This window comes from Monodon monoceros, unplaced genomic scaffold (assembly GCF_005190385.1).
Source record: "Monodon monoceros isolate NGI ecotype Baffin Bay Population unplaced genomic scaffold, NGI_Narwhal_1 Super_Scaffold_7, whole genome shotgun sequence".
In the NCBI taxonomy this organism is placed as follows: domain Eukaryota; kingdom Metazoa; phylum Chordata; class Mammalia; order Artiodactyla; family Monodontidae; genus Monodon; species Monodon monoceros.
In genome coordinates this window covers 54,928,844-54,948,181 of record NW_021703784.1, presented here as the reverse complement: position 1 = coordinate 54,948,181, position 19,338 = coordinate 54,928,844, and the positions used below count along the sequence as shown (strand labels likewise).

Below are 19,338 nucleotides of genomic sequence, written 5' to 3'. Positions count from 1 at the left end.
CAAAGTGGACTGAGCTATTTAAGCAGGAGCCCTGGGCATGGCAGCTGGGGACCAACGGGAGGGAGTTGTCACTCTGTGAGGTGACCCAAAAGGAAGCGAGTGCCCCTCTCAGCCCTCAGACTTGCCTCAGCATCCTTTGGTGAATATTCCCATGTGTGTGAGAAAGGCCCAAATTGGGACTATGTGTTATTGCCCCATCCCAAGCCCTCACACCACCAAACCACCCACCCACCTGATCTTTCTAACCCTCCAATCTAATCAAGGTGCTCTGGTCATACTCCTCCTTTGGTCCCGTCCCACAGGGTGAAGCCCAGGTGGGATTACACGGCCCCTCAGATCTGGTCCAGTCAACCTCTCCAGCCTGATCTCCTCCCCTGCCTGCATCCCTCTTCCAGCATCCTTCCTCCAGCCATATCAGGGTGCTCATAGTTCCCACCTCCAGGCCTCTGCCCAGGCTGTAGCCTCTGCCTGAAGGCCTTCTCCTTCCTTTCTGCCGGGCAGAATCCTACTCTTCATCTCAGGTCCAGCAGCAAATGTCGTCATCTCGCAACCTTCTCGATTACCATTCCCTCCTTGGTGCTCCCCCATAGCACTTTGTCCATGACTCTGTTGTACTCATTCACTGGTCAGTCCACTGTTAACTGAGCCACAAATCTGAGCCAGGCCTGCACCGGGGCACAGAGTGATGAAGTTCCTGCTGATCCTGGAGTAGCTCCTGGCCCACGGGAGAGGCAGACACTGCAGACAGTGACAGCACAGAGGAAAGGACTGAGCTCGGCACAGCCTCCCACATTTCACTGCACCATAGCCTGGCTGTCTGGCTGCAACCACTGACTTGGGGACACTGCCTCTGGGTTGGGGCTCCTCAATGTCTGATTACCATCTGTGTCCCAATGAGAGCCGGGCCCAGGAAGGTGCACAGGAAAAATGTGCCGAAGTAGATGAACCTGGGATCTGAATGTTTCAAAGGGGACTTGGTCTTGATCCAAAGTCTTGCCATTTCAGTAGCTTACTTTCATAGCACAGTGGTGACACCCTTCTACATTCTGTGGTTTCATTTGCTCCTCAAATATGGGATAAGAACCGTCACCTCCATTTCATGATGCAGAAACTAAAACCTGGGCTGGGAAGATGACTTGCCCAAGGACACACTGCAAGTCAATGGGACAGGAAAGGCCAGAATGCAGGCCTCCTGCCTCTCAGCCCAAGCTCTGCCCCTTAGATCATACTATGAGGGGAGTGGGTGGGCCATGAGTTCTAGCCCCAGGCCTCCTCCACAGGAGACCCTTCTGGAGCAGGCACAAGCCACACACTGACTTGGGGTCCTTCCAGGCCAGTAGGAGTCTTGCTTCCAAGGGGACCCAAAACACCTCTGGGGAGAGGACTGAAGAATTCACGGCACCTTCAGCATCCACCTTGTTGCACTGCTCTTTCCCCAGAAATACATCACACCTGTCCCAACCTCCCAGCCTTCGCACATACCAGACCCCTATGTCCCCCGCAAACCTGGAAGCCACTAGGTTTACCTCAGTTTCCTAAAAGGCACCAAGCTCTTTTCAGCATCAGAGCCTCACCACATGCTGGTCTCTCTATCTGGAATGCTTTGCCTTCTACTCTTAGCCAACTCATGCCTCGGGGCTCCATGACTTTTTCTCAAGGTTTACTCCTATGGCCTTGAGTGGGTGGAACAAACGGCAGTGTTTCTAGGTCCCATCAGTGGCATTTGTCACATGCTGCCTTGGAACTGCGACTTCTGACAAGAAGAGATGGTAAAGACTTCAATGGCGGAGACTCCCTCTCCTCTTATGCTGTGAGCCCACACCCAGTTTGCTCAAGCTGTCCCCAAGGAATCCGTCTCTTCACTCACATGCTTTTTGCCCACACACCTCCCTTTACCCTCCACATCCAATAATTCATTCCACCACATTCCAGTAGATCTCACCTCCTCCTGCACTTTTCTCCAGACCAGGCTTTCTCTCCATCCTTCCACCACCATCCGAGCTCAGGGATCATTCTCTCTCACCTGGGTCCCTCCCGCAGGCTCCTCACTGCCCCCTAGCCTCTAGCCTCTCCCCACACTATGGCTGAAGGATTCTTAAAAACATAGGTGACCACTGGCATTTCCCTACTCAAAGCTATACCCCCTAATGTCTCAAGAGTGGCAGTCAAGAACCTTCCTAAGATCTAGCCCCAGTCTCATATCCCACAGCTGCCTGGGCTCCAGACACTGCAGGTGCCCTAACCCTGCCCCAAACATGCTGCCTTTTCTAAGACTTTATGCCTTACCCCTACACCCTCCGTCGTCTACAAAACTACTCATCAAAGGGCAATGAAAATAATTTTGGAACACTTTCTATGTGCCTGGCACTATACTATTTTTTTCACTTTACCTCATTTAGTTCTCAAAGCACATCACAAAATAAGTGTTATTGTTCCCATTGTACAGATATGGAAACTGAGGTTCAAGAAAGGGAGGGCCAGAACTGGGCTCCGGGTTTGCCTGATTCCAGCTCTGCTGTGCCTTAATCTCTCTGGGAAGTTCACCCAGCCCCCCGCCCGCAGCCCAATGAAAGGACCTCTCTCCTCTTGGTCTATAGCCAGAGGTTTCTCTCTTGCCCTAGCATTGCTGCCAGCATCCGTATGGCTGCCTCTCACTAACGTGAGCACCCCCAGGGCAGGGCGGAGACTGACTGGTTTGGGTCCCCAGCACTCAGCAGTGTATAGATTCTCGGTGAAGTTTCTACAGAAACAGATGGAAAAGTAGAGGCAGCGTGAGGGCTTCAGGAGCCCACCCCTACCTAACTAAGCCCGATACAACCACCAATCAGAGGCGGGACCTCAGCATCTGTAGCCAAGGCGAGGCCTTGCCCAAAGGAAAACACAAACCCACGCCCGGCCCCGCCTGTCCTGCCCATGCCGGGGCTCGCGGCCCAAGTTCCTGCTGGCGGGCTGCACCAACCGCCGCGGGGGTGCGGCGAGGGACGGGCGGAGGGAGCGGCAGGAATAACCAGGCAGCCCCTTGCAAGGAGGACTCGGCTTCGCGGGCCGCCCACCCGCGCCGAGCAGGGGCCTCCGAGCAGCTCTCCCGCGCCAAGCCGAGCCCGGCGCTCCCCCATCCCAACGCAGCTGGTGCGGCAGAGGTTGAAACGGCCGACCCCGCCCCTGCTGCGTCGGCCCCGCCCCCTTATGAGGTTACAAAGTGCCGCGCTCCGAGCCGCGGGCGTAGTGGCCGTGGCCGTGGCCGTGGCCAAGGCTCCAATTTCGGCCGCCGCTCGGGCCCGTCTGGCCGCCCACCCCCCGCTCCCCGGGCCGTAGCCGCCCCCGCGCTCCCGTGCTCGGCGCGAAGCCCTGGCCCAGGCGGCCGGGGCACGGGCCAGGGGCGCGGGGTCAGGCGGCTTCACGCAGAGCCCCGACTGCACCGGCTTCGCCATGAAGACCCTCATAGCCGCCTACTCCGGGGTCCTGCGAGGTGAGCATCGGGCCCAGCTGACTGGAGGGAGAGCTTTGACTGAGGAGCCATGCTGTCCCGTGAGAGCTCTCGGAGCTGGGCTAAGGGTCTGGGACATGAGCTGTTACAGCCCAGGGTCTGCAGGGCCTTGCGGGCTTTCTCCTGGGGCAGTGCAGCTGCAAGAAGGTTTTCAGGAAAGGATGTGATGAAAGGCTCTAAGGCAGGCAGGAGTGTGTTGGTAAGGTGGGGGCACGTTGCTGGAGGACAGGACGCTATGGGGGCCGAGGTCCCAACCCCTTTCTTTTCTTTTTGGGATGGTTTGCCGCCCTCTCCCCCACCATCACTCCCATTCTTCCCCCCAACTCACCTGGGTCTGAGATGAGGTTAGAATAATGGTTACCGGGTCTGATCCAGGCAACCTGGCATGGTAGTCATGTGGGTGCATTCTCCACTCTGGCACTCATCGATTTTGGGGACCTCTGTTACATCACTTCTCTTTCTCCAGCCTGTGAGATGGAGCGATAGCTGAGAACTCCTCTCCAAGCCCCAGCATTGCTCCTGGCCCCTGGCAGTTCCCACACTCTCTCCTCACCTGGTGGATCAAGCTGTGAGGCACTGGATGGGGCAGAGTGGCAAGGGTTTTGCAATCCCCTGAAGCAGCCACCAGACAAGGAACATGCCTGGCTGGGACAGGTGTGCCCGCACTGTCTCCCTCCTCACGCCCATTCTTCAGCCCAGGCTTGGGAGCCCACTCAGCAGCAACTGTGAGCCTGGCACACTTAGAAGGTGGGGCAGAGGACCCTGGGTGCCCTCCAGTGTGGCCCGGGCCCCTGTTCCACCGGTGTGCAACTGAGGCCCTCCGTGAATCAGGGGCAGAGTGGAGATCAAACTCCAGAGCTTTGCCCCCTCAAGGAAGAGCATCCCTTCCATGTCCCCCACCTCTCACCTGTACTTGGAGAAACTGAGATGGGAGGAGGCATGACCCACCCAAGGTTTCCTTAACAGGAGCCTTGGCCAGGGGATTAAATACAAATCCAGGAGAGCCTGGGACATTCTCACAGCTGTCCTGGTCTTGCTTGAATCCTCCCTCCCTCCACCTAAGTCTTTATTCTGCTTGCTGAACCTCTCCTACTTAGGATTTTTCTTCAGTAGCTAACAGTAACCTACTCGACCCATCTTCATTATAAAAATAAAACATATGAATTATTGGAATTTTGAAAAATATAGAAAAACAGGAAGAAAATTTAAAACTGCTGGTTAATTGACTATCCAAAAATAGCTTCCTAAGAGCATTTTAGTATATTTCTTTATAGTTTTATTTGTACACATTATTTAGATAAAGTTCAAAGCGTGATGTAGATATAGTTCTGAATCCTGTTTTCTCCCTCTTAATGTTAAATCATGAGTATTTCCTTCTGGTACTCCAAATCACTTATAATATTCTAGTGGCTGCTAGGTAAGCACCCTGGAGCTGTATCACAGGTTAACCGTGTCTGGGGCATTGGTGTTGTTCCCCGTGTGACTATTGGTGTGATTATCTGCCCCTCTTGGTCTGGGTGCTGCTCGTTGCCCTTGGAGAGGTACCGAGCTGCTGTCACCATCTTCGGGACAAGCAGCCTGAGCTGCCCCAGACACCCAGCCCTAGAGCCTCTGACAGCCCCTTCTCTCACTTAAAAGAGCTTGTCTGTTCACTGTGCCATTTAATGCCCATAACAGGGGAGGAAGGGACCTAGCCATGTTCATGCTTTTAAAAATGCTTTTGTCTCCAGAGAATGGGATATGGATGCTCTCTGTGGTGGTCCTTCCTGGAGATCCCCTTCCCTCGCCTCTGCTGTCCACAGGCTGTGAGCTCTATCTTCCAGGAGTAGGCGACCCTGACCTCCTCATTTTTGACCTAGGATTTGTAGTTCAGGAGGACTTCCAGTGAATGATTTTGACCAAGTCACTTACTATCCTGTCAGGAGCATTTCTCCATGTTGTTATCAGGTCTTGAAAACATTAAAAAAAGCAAAAAACTGGCTGCAAACAATTCCATCATGGGATGTAGCAAGGGCTGGTATGAAATGCAAACCAATTACTTTAGGTGTCTGGGCTCCGCTTTGGTGAAAGACTTGGGTGGGGAAGGCAGAGAGCTGAAGGAAATCTTGTGTTATCTGGCATCTCCATTAGACCTGCTTTCTACATCCTTGGTCTTTGAAGACACTCCCCAGTGGCCTGGTTTGCCTCTGCCAGTGAGGTCCCATTGTTGGGAGGTGGTGAACACCCTGTTGGTGGTGGTATTCAAGGAGAGCCATGGCTTCTGTGAAGGGAAGACCTGTGATGGGTGAGATTGAAATAGATACCTTGGTGTCTGGTTTCTTGACCAAAAGCAAAGGCCAGCTGTGGGTGCATGGGTAGGTGGGTGTGTGCTGGAAGTGTCAGGGAGACAGGCGTCTCTGTTGGTATCTTCTAATATCTGAAGGATTTACCTGTGCCAGGGGTGGAGAATGCACAGTTAGTCATATTCGCATCCCTGCCTTTGCCCCTGGATGTGAGGCTCTTCGGGTCAAAGCCCTCTGATGCCTGCCTCTATCCCCAGGGTTCACCACAGGACCCAGCACGAAATGGTGGCAGCCCCAGTAAAATCCTGAGCTGATTTGCTCTGTGAGGCTCTGAAAAGCAAGGCCAGGAACAGGGGTGGCATCATGGGGGGCAGATGTGATGTAATGGAGGAATCCTTTCTGATGGCTATTGAGGATTGCCACAGGTTTGGTGTGGCTGGGGATGGAGCTCTCCATCGCTGGGAGTGTGCAAGCAGGAACTTGGTAGGAGGTGAGACTAAGAGGCTGGATTGTTGGAGGCCAACTCTGGGACTAAGGATTGACAGTCGCCTAACCCAGTCCTAAATCATAGGATGGGAACATCATTCTCATGCTCCTCCCTCTCCCAATTCTTTATAGCTTTCTTTCCTTGCACACACCACTTCCCCAAATGCACAAACGCCACTTTGGGGCTATCTGCGCTACTGAGGGCTCTTCTGGGCTGGGAAAGGAGAGCCAAGAGTAATATTTTATTAGCAGCCTAGGTGATTCACTAGCCAGTGTGGAAACCCTGCCACACCCCCATCCTCCCACCCCTGATTTCAGCAACAAGTACTTGAGTCATAAAATCAAAGCTCTCTGGGAACGCTACATCTGGCACAGACCTCACATTACAGATGGGACACTGAGGGGCCCAGAGAGAAGGGACTGGACCAGGGTTATCAAAGCCAGGGTTAGAACCCAGATCCATCTCCCAGTCGTTGGCCACCTTAAACCAAGAGAGAAGTGTGGTGAAGCCGTGAAGGGCTGAGTGCAGGGCTCTCGCCACTGTAGGTGGTCGTTTCTTGAATGAGTGTAGGTTGCTCCCAGACCATGATGGGAGTGGCAGATCACCCCTTCCCAAGCTTTTTCAGGAAGCTCCCCCAACTTGCCTTGATGAGTACATGCACCACGAGACCCAGAGTTTTGAGGCCAGGGGAACAGCCAATTGCCCCTCATCGTACTCCAAACCTTCCAAACTCCTCCTTGTGGCCGTGGAGCCCCCTGTGAGCAGTCCTCACGGCCTCACAACCTCGTCCCCTACCATGTCGTGCTCTAGAACTGCCAGGGGTCTTCCAGCTCCCCCAGCATTCCCATCAGTTCAGTCCTACCTCAGGGCCTTTGCATGTGCTGCCCTCTGCCCAGGTCACTGCATGGCTGGCTTCCAACCATTCAGTCTCCTCTCAGAGGCCTTCTCTGACCACACCATCTGGAAAGCCGCCCCATCTTGTTTTATTTTTTATAGCCCCTCTCATTACCTAAATTCTCATGTGTACTTATCTGTTTAGGTGATTGTCTCCCCCAGAAGAATGTCAGCCCTTTGGGAACAGGGACCCTGTCTGTCTTTCTCAGTGTTTGTCCCAGCATTTAGCACAGTGCCTGGTGTATAGTAGGTGCTCAGTAAATATTTGTTGAATGAATGAATCATTAATGGGACCTCAGCCCTCCTGAGCACTGCTCCTTCCTCTTGGCAGGAAGCCCTGCTTTTTGCTTCAGCGTGATTTCTCAATTCTTCCTCAGGCCTCCTCTGTGCCCACCCGTGCTGGGTGCTGGGCCTGCAGCTGTTCCCTGCTCTGGAGACACCACAGTCTCACGAGGAGCCGGTTCCAGGGCTGAGTGCTGAGGGCGGGGGGCTCACCACAGTTTCCCCCATTACTTCCAGGGCTTAGAAGCCAGAGAGCCAGGATTCCAGCCCTGGCTTCACTTCTGCTCTGGGTATCTCACTCCCCCTAAATGGAAAATAGGATCAGAAAATCTCAAACTCGCAAGGATGTGAGGGTTTAGGTTAACACGAATGGAAAGCGCTTTGTAAACTAACTTGTGACTCGCCTGTTAGTCCTTGTCATTCATTTTGTGTGACACGTGCAACAGCCTCCAACACTATGGAGAGTGGCAGACTCAGCTCTGGGACATCCAGGAAGGCTTCTCACAGTGGGGACTCGCGTGTGGGCCCTTCAGTTTATTGATGGAGCACCTCTGTGTGTCAGACTCTGTGCTGCACACAGGTCAATCCATGGTCCCTGCCTTTGAGGAAGTGAGACTAGGGGGATGACACTGCACAGTGGTCCACATAGTGAAAGGGGAAGGAAGCATGGGTGGAGGCCTGGAGGTGAGGGTTAGGGAGCTAAATCATCCTGGGGTCAGGGAAGGCTTCCCGGAAGAGGCGACAGTCAATCCGAATATTGAAAGATGAACAGGTGTTACCAAGACAGGCAAGAACCTTCAGGTACAGGGACCAGAATAAATAGAGACATGAGATTTGTGTGGGAGGGAAAGTCTGACTGCAGGGTCTCTGGGCTACCAACCTGAGCTGAGGTCCTGGTGTGCTGAGAGACAAGGGAGATAGAGGTTGCTGTATCCAGGCCTGGGGTGGCTCGCCTATGCCCTTTGCAGGGGTTGGGGGTGGAGATTTGAGAGCTGCTGGGAGAGGCCCCTGGTGCACAGAGTTTCTTGGCCTCCACCACTTCTGGAGCCTCCTGGGTGTGGAGTTGCTGCTGGCAGTTTTGAGGGTTTAGGGCCAGGAGTCTCAGTATCGTCATCTATAGAACGGGCAAATGCATGATAAGAATATCTGCCCAGGTTATGGTGCAGACCCAAGGAAGCTGAACACACAGACCCTTTGGGCAAATCGACAGAAGCAGGAAATGTGAATTCATTTCACTATTAGAGCAGATTTAGTGGCCAGGAGGCTCACCCTGCATCTGCTTCCCGTGTGACCTTGGGCAAGACCCTGCCCTCTTGGGGCCTCAGCCTCCTTGTCTGTACAGTAAGGAGGGCTGCATAAGGCAGCCCCCTTGGGTTCATTCCAGCTCTGCTGCAGAAGTGTGATTCTGATCATGCCCCTGATGGCTGTGGGATCCTGGGGGTCAACCTCCTACTCATTCTTGTCCCCAACTTGTCCTTGTGAAAATGGGCTCATGTCCTGCTTGGGGCCCAGGTAAGTGCCCCAGAAGAACATAGCTCCCCACACTTGCCCATGTATTGTGATAAGGGCCTATTTTGAGGACTCCTTGGTGGTGACATACCCACAAGCTGGTGGTGTTGCCATGGCAACCCCTCCCACTTCAGTAGCTATTTTTTTAATGTGTCAGAAGGTGGGGGTAGTAGAGAAAGCAGGCCATTGGGGTCCTCAGCAGTCACCTTCAGGGTCCTCCAGGGACACCTTTGGGTCAGATGTCCCAGTGGGCCCTGTTTTAAGGACACCTAATTTGCTTTAAGGTTACCTACTTAAAGAACACCTAACCCTTAAAGGGGAGATTATTAGTCTTTCGAGAAAAGAAATCACCAGTGGATTGGGACAGGTGAATGGCTGGCTAGTTGCCTCGGGGCCCTTAGACACCATCTGAAGCTGGTGGAGGGAACGGAAGGGGTGGGCAGCAATTTTCCCTGCTTTCAGGATGGAGCCCAGGACTCCTCAGCCTGGCATTTCCAGTCCTCCATGGCTCACTCCCCCTGCACGTTCTCGACTAGCTTCACCCATTCACACGGTTGCTATGCTTCAACCTGGTTGGACTATTTGCAGTTAATTCCTCAAAGCTGTGCGCTCTCTCCCTTCCAGGCCTTTTCCAGTGCCATCTGTGGGACTCCAGTACCTGGGGTCCTGACCCTGCACCTCCCTCCTGTCAGCCTGGCAAACTGACTCATCCTTTACATCTCACCTGACCCATCCATGACAGCATCCTCCAGGCCAGTTGGGTACCTCCCGTGGATTCCCCGGCCCTGGCTTACCCTCTGTGCCTCGTTGTTCACAGCCCTGTCTCCCCAGCCATAGCTGAGGTGGGCAGCCCCGGGGTGGAGCTCTTCCTCCCACAAGAGCCCAAGAAGCAGAGGCAAGGCAGGGGGCAGCTCCCACCCTAGAGCAGCGCCTAATCTGGCCTGTAAAGGATACTCAGAAAGTACTCGCTGAATGAATGTTAATGTTTGGCCTCCACCCTTCTCTCCCTCCTTCTGGAACCTTCCACTGTTGCCCCTGCCTTTAATCGTGACCCCTCCAGCTAGAGGAGACCTTTCCCTCCTGATTCCCCAGAAAGTTCCCGTTTGACCCTCTGCCGTGGCACAGGTCCATCATCTCTATTCTTGTCCAGGCCCTGTTTATTCATCGCAGGTCCCTCGAGCATCCAGTTGGCAAACATTGACCAAGCACCTGCTCTGTGCCTGACCCCATGCTGGGCACAGGGACCCAGATGAGCAAATGCACACTCTCTCCCAGAATGAGAAAGGCTGAGTGCAGGGTGAGGTGGGGCACATGGGGTGGGGGAGGAGGGCTTCCCCGAGGAAGAATCAGCCAGGAAGGATGAGGCCCATCTCTGACGGGCCAGCGTTCAGGGCCTGGTAGTTACCCAGTAAGTGTGAGCTCAGTGACTGAGCAGATTGGGCCTGGAGGTGACAGGACTGTGTTTGGAGGGATGGCAGGCAGGGCCAAGAGTGTAGGGAGACTTCCTAGAGGGAAGAAGGGTCTGGCTGAGCATGTGGTAAGGCAGAGAATGGGCACAGCTTCATGTGCAGGGCTAGTTGGAGCCAAACCCAAGGCTGGGCCTCTGAGATCAACAGACATGACCCTGCAGAGCCATGACTGTCCCCCATCATCACACGTGAGGACTCCTGCTGAAAGGTGCTTGGCGGGGAGGGGACCCGGAAGAGAGCTTGCCTCTGGCCTTGAAGACGTGGCATTTCTTTGGCACTTGGACTAGCTTCCTGGACCTCAAAGGGTCTGCCAGGAGTCAGAATGTCCATCTCTCTGCCTCTGGCTCCCCTATACACCTGGGCCCAGCCCTCTGGAGTAGCTTGGGGCGACTTCCTCACTGTCCACTTGGCAGCTGCTGGACCAGGGCAGTGCTTAGGTCGGGCTGGGCCCAGGTGTGGCATCCTTGGGGCTGCAGACGTGAGCAGGGTGACTCCCCCACTCGGGAACCTGTGGCGGCCGTCCACATCCCTGTGACCTCGCTGGCACCTTTCTAGCTCTCTAACAGAGGTGCCAGACGCTGTTTGTCCCTTTGCCATAAGTTATTTGGATTCCTCCCAACAATTCTGGATCATAACAAAGGAGGACGCCGAGTCTTCGACAGGGGAAGTGACTTTCAGGGTCTCACACTAAATAATAGTCAGAGCCAGGGTTTGAATCCTAAGTCTACTGAGGCCAGTGCCTCTGTTCCAAGGCAAGGCAGGGGTTGTGAAACCCACTAGACAGGAGAGGAAACCCAGGCTTACTTGGTAATTACCCCACATTCACCCGGGTCTTTACTTTTTATGATGCTCTTGCCTATGCATCATCTCATTTAATTCTCCCAAGAATCTGGCAAGGTAGGTATTAGTCCCACTGTACAGACGAGGAAACTGAGGCTTGCACAGGAAGTGACTCACCAAGGCTGCACTTCCTGCGAGTTGGAGGTCAGGTTCTCCTGATGCCCGTCCGCCTGTCCTCTGCACCTTCTCCAGGCTGGTGAGCCCCTTCCCAGGATGCCAGTAGCTAAGGAGGGTAGAGGAGGCAGTGTGGGCCACCCAGAGGCCTGACCCAAGAATGTCATGTGTGCTCCAGTGTCCCCGTGGAGGGGAGTCAGCCTTGCTCCATGCCTCCCCTCCACAGGGGAGGATCCTCTTGCCTATCCCTCTAGCTTATTTTTCTTCATAGCTCTCATCACTGCCTGATGTTACATCCTACATTTATGTGTCGGTGCTTTGTCTCTCCCTCAGCAGAATTTAAGCCCCCTAACAGGTGAGAGTTGACCTGCTGCATTCACTGCTATTTCCCCGGTGGCTGGCACCGTGCTGGGCACCTCAGAAGTGCTCCATGCTTATCCCTGTCCCCACCCACCTCCTCCAGGAGCCTACTTCGGGCTGCTTGAGCCCTTTCCATCTTTCCTATTCTCAGCATCTGTTTTGGGTAAATGTGAACCCCCGTTCCTGGGTCATTGAGCATTCTGGGTTTGGGCCTGCCTCTTTGTAACTCCGTCTGAGTCTCTATTCCAGCAGTTGCCCCCAACCCCGAGTGCCCACTTTCCTCCTCTTCGCCTCCCAGATCTTGTCTTCCAGGCCCTGCTGAGGCCTCGCCACCTCCTTGGAGCCTCCCGGGCCGATGCCCCCACTCTGCTCTCTCTCCTCGTAACACACAACCTCATGAGCACACACATCTTGAAAAGCTTTGTGTTTGCTCATCAATTCCCCTCCCACTCTGGTCAGTGGTAAAAGCCATGACGAGAGCTAATCACCTAACAGGTGTCAGTCACCTAACAGATGCCAAATGGACCTACATGCATTTTTTATTTTTATTTATTTTTTTTACCTTCCCAACCACCCTGACAGGTAGGGGTTCTTACCTTCACTTTACAGATGAGAAACTAAAGCTGAGAGGGGCTAAGTGACTTGCCCCAGGTCACAGAGTTATGCTGGGCCAGGGCTGGCCCAGGGCCCTTTCTCAGATTACGGGGACTGGGGCTCCGACGCTGCCCCCTCAAGCCTGTGCGAGAGGAAGCCGTGGCTGCATCAGTGCTGGATGCGGCCTGGTCACTTTACCATCAGATGTTGGGCAAAGAGGCGATACACACCCATCCCCACCTGCCATGAAACTTGGGACATGGTTGGGACAGAGAGGCAGCCCTCCCTTCACCAGGGGTGTGTTCCTGAAGTTGGGGTGTAGACTGGCTTGTGTAGTGGGGACCAGCCCTCAAGAGGCTGGCATCATGGAAATGATGAGGGACTCAGAACTCAAATGCCTGCTGAGAGTCCTGGCTCCCCTATACCCTGACCTCAAGCAAGTGGCTTAACATCTTTTGGCCTCACCTTGCCTCAGTTTCCATCTCTGGAAAATGGGGCTGCCCATCCCTGCCTGTCTACCTTCCCGGAGAGTGCTGTGGGGCAGGGAAGCTCCGTATAGACATGGGGGCAGGGGGTTCCTCTCTGGGGGTAAGAGAGCTGCTCTGGGCCTCTCTGGCAGCTCCACTCCCTCTGCCCTCCCCAAGTCCAGGAGCAAAGGAGCTGTATAAAATAAATGGTGAAATCAGTGGTGCCCTGGAGCAGCTGTTTGGATTGGTTACTGCCAGTTTCTCTTCATAGAATGAGTCAAGTTACTCTGTGGCCTGTCTCGTCTTCCTTGATGAAAATAAGACATCTGTAGGAAGTGGGTTCTGTTCTTATCGTGGGGTGAGGGAAACTCATGCTCAGAGAGGGCGAGAGAGGCTCACTCCCCCACCCCATCTCTGGGGTCCTCAGTGATAGGGCTGGGGGCCTTCCTGTCAGGCAACTCAGTCTGACCTGGGCATCCAGGCCTTCAGCTGCCTCTGGGACTTCGGCATTTGTCGATTCATGCAATAAACCCCTATGAGCTCCTTCTCTCGCCGGCCTGGCTGGGCTCTGGGCACATGGATGAATCAGGTACCAGCGCTGGAACCCAGGAGACGCTGGCCAAGGAGGATGACCAAGGAAATAGACACTGGCTGCAGTGGGACCGGCGCTGAGAGGGTGCGCAGGGAGTGCAGTGTGCAGGCGGAGGCTGGGGGAGGGGTGACGAGAGAGCAGATTGGAGCTGAGACTTGGCCAGGCTGTGGCTCCCTGCTGGTCACTCCCAGGTCTTGAGGACAGTCAGGCTGGGTATGAAGGTAGTGGCAGTGGTGACATCTGATTGTAGCACTGGCGTCTCTTACCAGCTTCTGCAGGACCTCTCCTAGCCAAAACTGGGGCAGAGGAGATGCTGACAGCTGAGTGGTGAGGTCTGGCAATGACCTGGGGGTGCCCAGCTGAAGCCCCACTTCCCATCTGCCGGGCAGCTGTACCAGGGCTATTGCAGGGTGGTGAGCCTCAAGGTGGTATCCTCAGGAGGGTGGACACCAGAGTCCAAGCAGTCAAAGAGATCATAAAATTCATCCTCCCCACCACCATTTTATATGTGGGGAAAGCAAAGCCCAGAGAGGTGAAGTGACTTGGCCAAGGTGACACAGGAGATGGTGGTACAACTGGGACTGGAACCCCAAGGCCTGCTGCCATTTAACTTAACTGCACAAGATGCCTGCCCCTCTAGAGGAAAATAGGTCATGCATTTTCTCTTGTCGCCTCCCAGCCTTCCCCCACTTTCTTTTGGGGAGAAGAGAGAAGGAACGTGGGGAGACCTGCAGCACAGGGACAGAACGCAGGCCTAGAAGTTAGGCCTGAATTGAGTCCAACTTTGCCACCCTCTGGCCAAGTGACCTTGGCTGTGTCACTTCCCTGAGCCTTTATCACCACCAAAATGGCAGTGATGATGCCAAACTCACAGGACTGGTGAGGAACCAGAGTGCCTATGGAAGTGCGTTGGAGGCCCTGAAGCTGCATGGGCCGTGCGGCCCGCCTACCTGTCACCCAGCCCTACAGAGAGCGAGCCAGGGGTTGGGGAGGGGGGCCTGAGGATCAGCCAGAGCAGAGACCTGCTCGTCCTTTTGCTCAGCAAACCTTGCTGAGTGTTGACTCTGGGCCAGGCTCCGAGAGGCCACTGGGAACCAAGCCATGGATCAGACCCAGGCCCTTGGGCAGCTCCCAGTGTGATGGGAGAGCGGACTTGGAATCAGCAGTCGGTACCAGGTGAGGGGCTGTGGGAACCTGGAAGGAGGACTCCAGTCCTCTCTTATTTCTCTGTTCTGCTGGCCTCTCCCGACTTCATCTACTGACAGTTTCTCTCCAAGATGGGTGGGGGCTGGTGAGATGGCCCTAGAGGGTTCCACGCGTGCATGGGCCTTAGAGCTGATAATCCCAGAGAAGGAAAGGTGACCTCTCTCCAAAGGCTCACCTGTTTGGGTTTTGAAGGATGAGCTGCCTTATCTCATTGTTGGGGGTCATCAGGTGGGCAAGGCAAGGAGCGGCTTTCTAGGCAGGGGAGCAATGACTGGATATTTCTTAGATCCACAGGGGGCTTCCACTGGGCCTGTGGTTCAGCATCCTGGGCAGGCCAGCTCCCAGGGCTGGGCTCTGTGGTCAGCCAGGTCGGGATGGTCTGGCCAGGAGGCAGCCGAGTGGGCCCAGGCCTGAGGGACACAGAGTGGCAGCACCCTCCCGGCCTCCCCCTCCAGGCAGCCCCCTCACTGTGCCGCCCACAGGAACACCTGCCACTCCTCAGTGGACTTTGCATTTCCTAGTTGGTTGCAGCGCGGGCTATGGGCGGTAGTTGGGCCGAGGCAGGGAGGACAGACTGGGGAGTGTGGGAAAAGCCTAGCTCTGGCCAAGCTGCTCTGGGGCTTGTGGGAGCCCTTCAGGCCTTCTTCTTCTGTGTGGATAATAGGGTGACGGTTGAATAAGACAGTCTACATTTCCTGCACCCTGACTTTAGCTAATTGTGAGAGACCTGTAATAGCAGACGGACTTGGATTAGGAAACAAGGAAGAATTTTTCAGTTGTTTCAGTGGGGGATGTGTCACCAATATGGACTTACTATGCGTACCCCACCTCCAAAGCAGGAGAGCTCCATGTAGTGGGTGCGACCAGTTCGTTGGTCCTGACCCAAAGGCAGGGGCTAGAGAGCCCTTTCTCTGAGCACTCCTCAGACATTCCTCAAGCACTCTTTGGGGTCCTGTTTGCAGTAGGAAGTGGTCGGATGAGACAATGTCTGATGCCTTTCCTTCCATCACCTTCTTTCCCCTGCCCAGTAGAAGGTGGAGGCCCCCAGCTCCTCCCTGCATCCTTCCCCCACCCCGAGCTTACCCTACCTAAGACTTTGGACTGAGTGTCCTGTTAAAATGCAGATTTTGGTTCAGTAGATCCAGGCTGGGGCCCTGCATTTCTAAACAGCTCCGAGACCAGACTCTGAGTAGGAAGGTGCTGGAGAACATCCTATCCTCTCTGCAGCCAAGGCACCCAGCCTGCCCCAGACCCAGGGCAGGGACTCGTCTACCATGGCCCCTGCTTCCCTTCATCCCGCACACTCCCAGTGGCTAGGGAATGACTTGGCAGACCGGCCCTTGGATTGGGATTCAGGCCTATGCCTGACCTCACTTCCCTCCCGCCTGTACTCCCCCAGTACACTCTCCCCACTTCTGAGCACAGGCCACCCTTGGACCTGCTGTACCCTGAGCAGGGGGCAGGGATCCTGGGTTCTGGCCCTGGCTAGGTAACCCTAGACGAGTCACTGCTCCTGTCCTCAGCGTCCCCAAATGTTCAGTTGGGCTGTACCAGATGACCCCAGAGGGCCCTCGGGCTCCAGGATGGGGTGTTGGAAAAGTGTGAAGGTAGAAACGGCTGTGATGGTGGGATATTTACGCAGAGGGCGAAGGAGCAGTTATGCGCTAAACCCCTGGCGCGCCTGTGTAGCTCAGGCTGCTCATCCGCTTGGGTGAGTTCACATCTACCACCTCCGCCCCAGGTGTCCCGGGGGGCGGTAGGGGCTGCTGAGCACCCAGCATGTGCCATGCCCTGGGGATACGGCTGTGCGCCCTCGAGGTCTTGCCTGAAGTCGCAGAGCGAGTGGAGCCACGGTTGGCACTGGGATCCGACTCTTCTGCCGTGCCAAGCCCCCTCCTTCTGCTCCATTAGACCAGGTGAAGGGGCCAGGATTGATGTGTCTGCCTTGAGGCCTGGTGTTATTTACATGCCTCCCGAAAGTCAAAGTAATTGTTAACTTTCGGCAGATGAGGGTTGTGTCCCTTTCTAATCTCTGCTGTAACCTTGTTGAAATACAGATTTTGAAGAAACACAAGGGCTTGAGTGTAAGCCCTTATACCGCTCGCCCTCCCACTTCCGCAGTAGGCCAGGGTGAAAGGTCACGAGACCCTCAAGGACAAGATTGTGACTCAGCGGGGGGCCTGGCAGAGCGGGTCGTGTGAAGGAATGTTTGACCGGCACACGGTAGGTAGGCACTCGGTGAAGATGTGCTGAGCAAAGGGCGTGCAGTTGGGGCTCAGCACATGTGGAGGTTTGAAGGGGGGCACTCCTTTGGTCCAGCTGCCGGAAGGAATGGGCTATGTCAGGAGCCTCCATGCTCTTCCCCAGCGCTGCCTCTTCTGCAATCACCAGGCTTTCCGGTCCCTCTACCCATCAGCCACTGGAGTCCAGGGCGTCATCCTGGGGCCACGGCCACAGAGCCAATTAACTGGGCACATCTTGTCCTAACTTATAAGCTTGGCACTTGCTTGGTAGCAAACAGAATTGTAGCCCTCGGTGTTCCGAAGCTCACTGGCCACTGGAAGCAGAGTGGTTCCTGGCTGGTTCCTCTCTGGGCCCCAAGCTTTGGGCACTGAGATGAAGCTCTAAGTGTGAATCCCTCTGAAGGTGGTATCAGTGGCGTTGGCGGTGGGGCAGGAGGGCTCAGCTCACTGGGAAAGGGTATTAGTCCTGGAGATACAGGGGTGGGGCGTGGGTCAAGGATTGGGGGTGCGCAAAGTACACTTGGAGGAAAAAAACACTGCAGGTTGGATGTTGGCCCTCTGTCCTTGGCCTCACAGACACAGAGAGCAAAGATTAAATATTTGTACTAGATCCAGATAAAGGATAAAGACAGGAGTTTGATTGGGGTGAAGGGGAGGGAAGAAAACTGGCAACTATGGCAAGCCTCCCCCTAGCCTCTTTGGATACCCTGTTTGTTCTCCAAAATGACCCTTTGAGGGGGGACATCATTCCCGTTGGGTATATATAGAAACTGGGACACAGGGAAGCAAAGCATGTGAACAGCCCAGAATTATCAATACAAAACTGTTGTGTGGCAGGGCTGGGATGTGAGTCCAGATCTGTCTGATGTGTTGGCCCATGCGCCTCTCATGTCTAGGAAGGTGTCTGTGGGAGATAGCTTGATGATGGGGACTCTGAGGCTGGAGGGAAGGGTGGACAGGCTGACCTCTCTCTTCTTTCGCAGGCACTGGCTCCAGCATCCTCTCCGCCCTCCAGGACCTCTTCTCCATCACTTGGCTCAATAGGTCCAAGGTGGAAAAGCAGCTACAGGTCATCTCGGTACTCCAGTGGGTCCTGTCTTTCCTCGTGCTGGGTAAGCCGGGGCTTAGAGGGTGAGGGCAGGCCGGGGCCACCTCCCCAGCAGATGTTGGAGAGGTGAGGGGTAAAAGCATCCTCCCACCTCCCACCTTTTGGGTCCCCGATCAAGTGCTCTACCCCAGGCACGCATGAGGACTCACCAAGATTCACTGGGAGGTGGTGGTATGCTTCCCATTTTATAGATAGAAAGCGCAAGTCTCAGAGAAGGTAAGTAACTTGTCCGAAGTCACACAGATTTGGGTCCAGGTCTATAGGACCCCCAAAGCGTGTGCATGGGTCTATAGGACCCCCAGGCATGCTGCCCTGCCTCCCAGCAGACATTTTCCCACAGGTATGTTGCTTTGCCTTAGGGTGGTGTGGTCCTGGGATTGAGTCCTGACTCCACCACAAACAAGCTCTATGACTTTACACAGGTTCCTTGAACTCCCTGAAAGTCAGTTTCCTCATTTTGAACGTGAGGAAAACGCTGTCTCACATGTCGCACGGGGCCAGGGCGTGGTGGGCCCCCAGTGTAGGGAGCTGCTGTCGGGAAGCGCCCTCAGAGCCCCCGCCCAGGCCTCATCCACCCTCTGCTGAGCATGGTCCCCAGCTGCTTCCTGCAGCCCATTCAAGGCTTCTCCTTGTCTCTCTCAACACCTCCCACTTCAGTGCTTTGGTTGCTTCTCCGGCAGGTCCAGGTTGGTGCCCCCGTCCCCTGGGTTGCCATCCAGACCGGGGTCAGGGTACCATAGGTTGTCCAGGAGGAGGAAAGGGCCCCTGACCTGGGCCAGGCCCTGCTCTCCCAGCAGCCTCTCCTCTTCCCCAGGTCCCAGTGTCCTCAGCATAATAAGTGACTTCCCCAGCACCTCAGGGCAGACAAACCTGTTGCCGAGCATTGTAGAGCGAGTCTCTCTTCAGAATCGTTCAGGCCAACGGGGATCATCAGAAATTACCGTGTCAGTGCTGAGCCGCGTGCTCCCTGTAGGCGTGGCGGCCTCTGAGACCACATTTCCAGGGCAGCAGCTGCCCCTCCCTCCCTCGGCAGGGCAGAGGGATGGGACGGGGCTTGCTATTTATAGAGCCCCCTCAGTGGACCAGGCACTTGATGTGTCTGTCTTTCCTTGACTTCCCACTTCACAGGTGAGGAAATAGGGACTCACAGAGGTTCTGTGACTCTTCGAGATGGTGAAGCTCATTCAGAGGCAGAGTTAAGGATTAAGCAGAAGCCCAGAGCACTCACCAGGGAGTCCGGAATTAGTGGACCTGGTCTGAAATAGCCAGTCTTCACCTTGAGGCCCCAAAGCGGGCTTTAGGGGGTTCCGTGAACCCCTAAAATTAGGCGCAAAATTATACGCAAAAGTACGTTCACATTTTTCTGGGGTGAAGGACCATCACTGTCCTCAGATTTTTGCAGAG

General features: G+C 54.9%; 1 protein-coding gene across 1 annotated transcript in view; it reads left to right on the top strand.

The window, feature by feature from the left end:
* The first annotated feature begins 3,233 nt into the window (after nucleotides 1-3,233).
* DGAT2 (diacylglycerol O-acyltransferase 2) overlaps nucleotides 3,234-19,338 on the top strand; it is a 31,175-nt gene continuing 15,070 nt past the window's right edge. Inside the window, exons 1-2 of the mRNA XM_029208183.1 lie at nucleotides 3,234-3,469; nucleotides 17,810-17,938. Coding sequence (XP_029064016.1) covers nucleotides 3,430-3,469; nucleotides 17,810-17,938 — 169 coding nt within the window. The 5' untranslated portion in view covers nucleotides 3,234-3,429. The remainder of the gene's footprint in view (nucleotides 3,470-17,809; nucleotides 17,939-19,338) is intronic.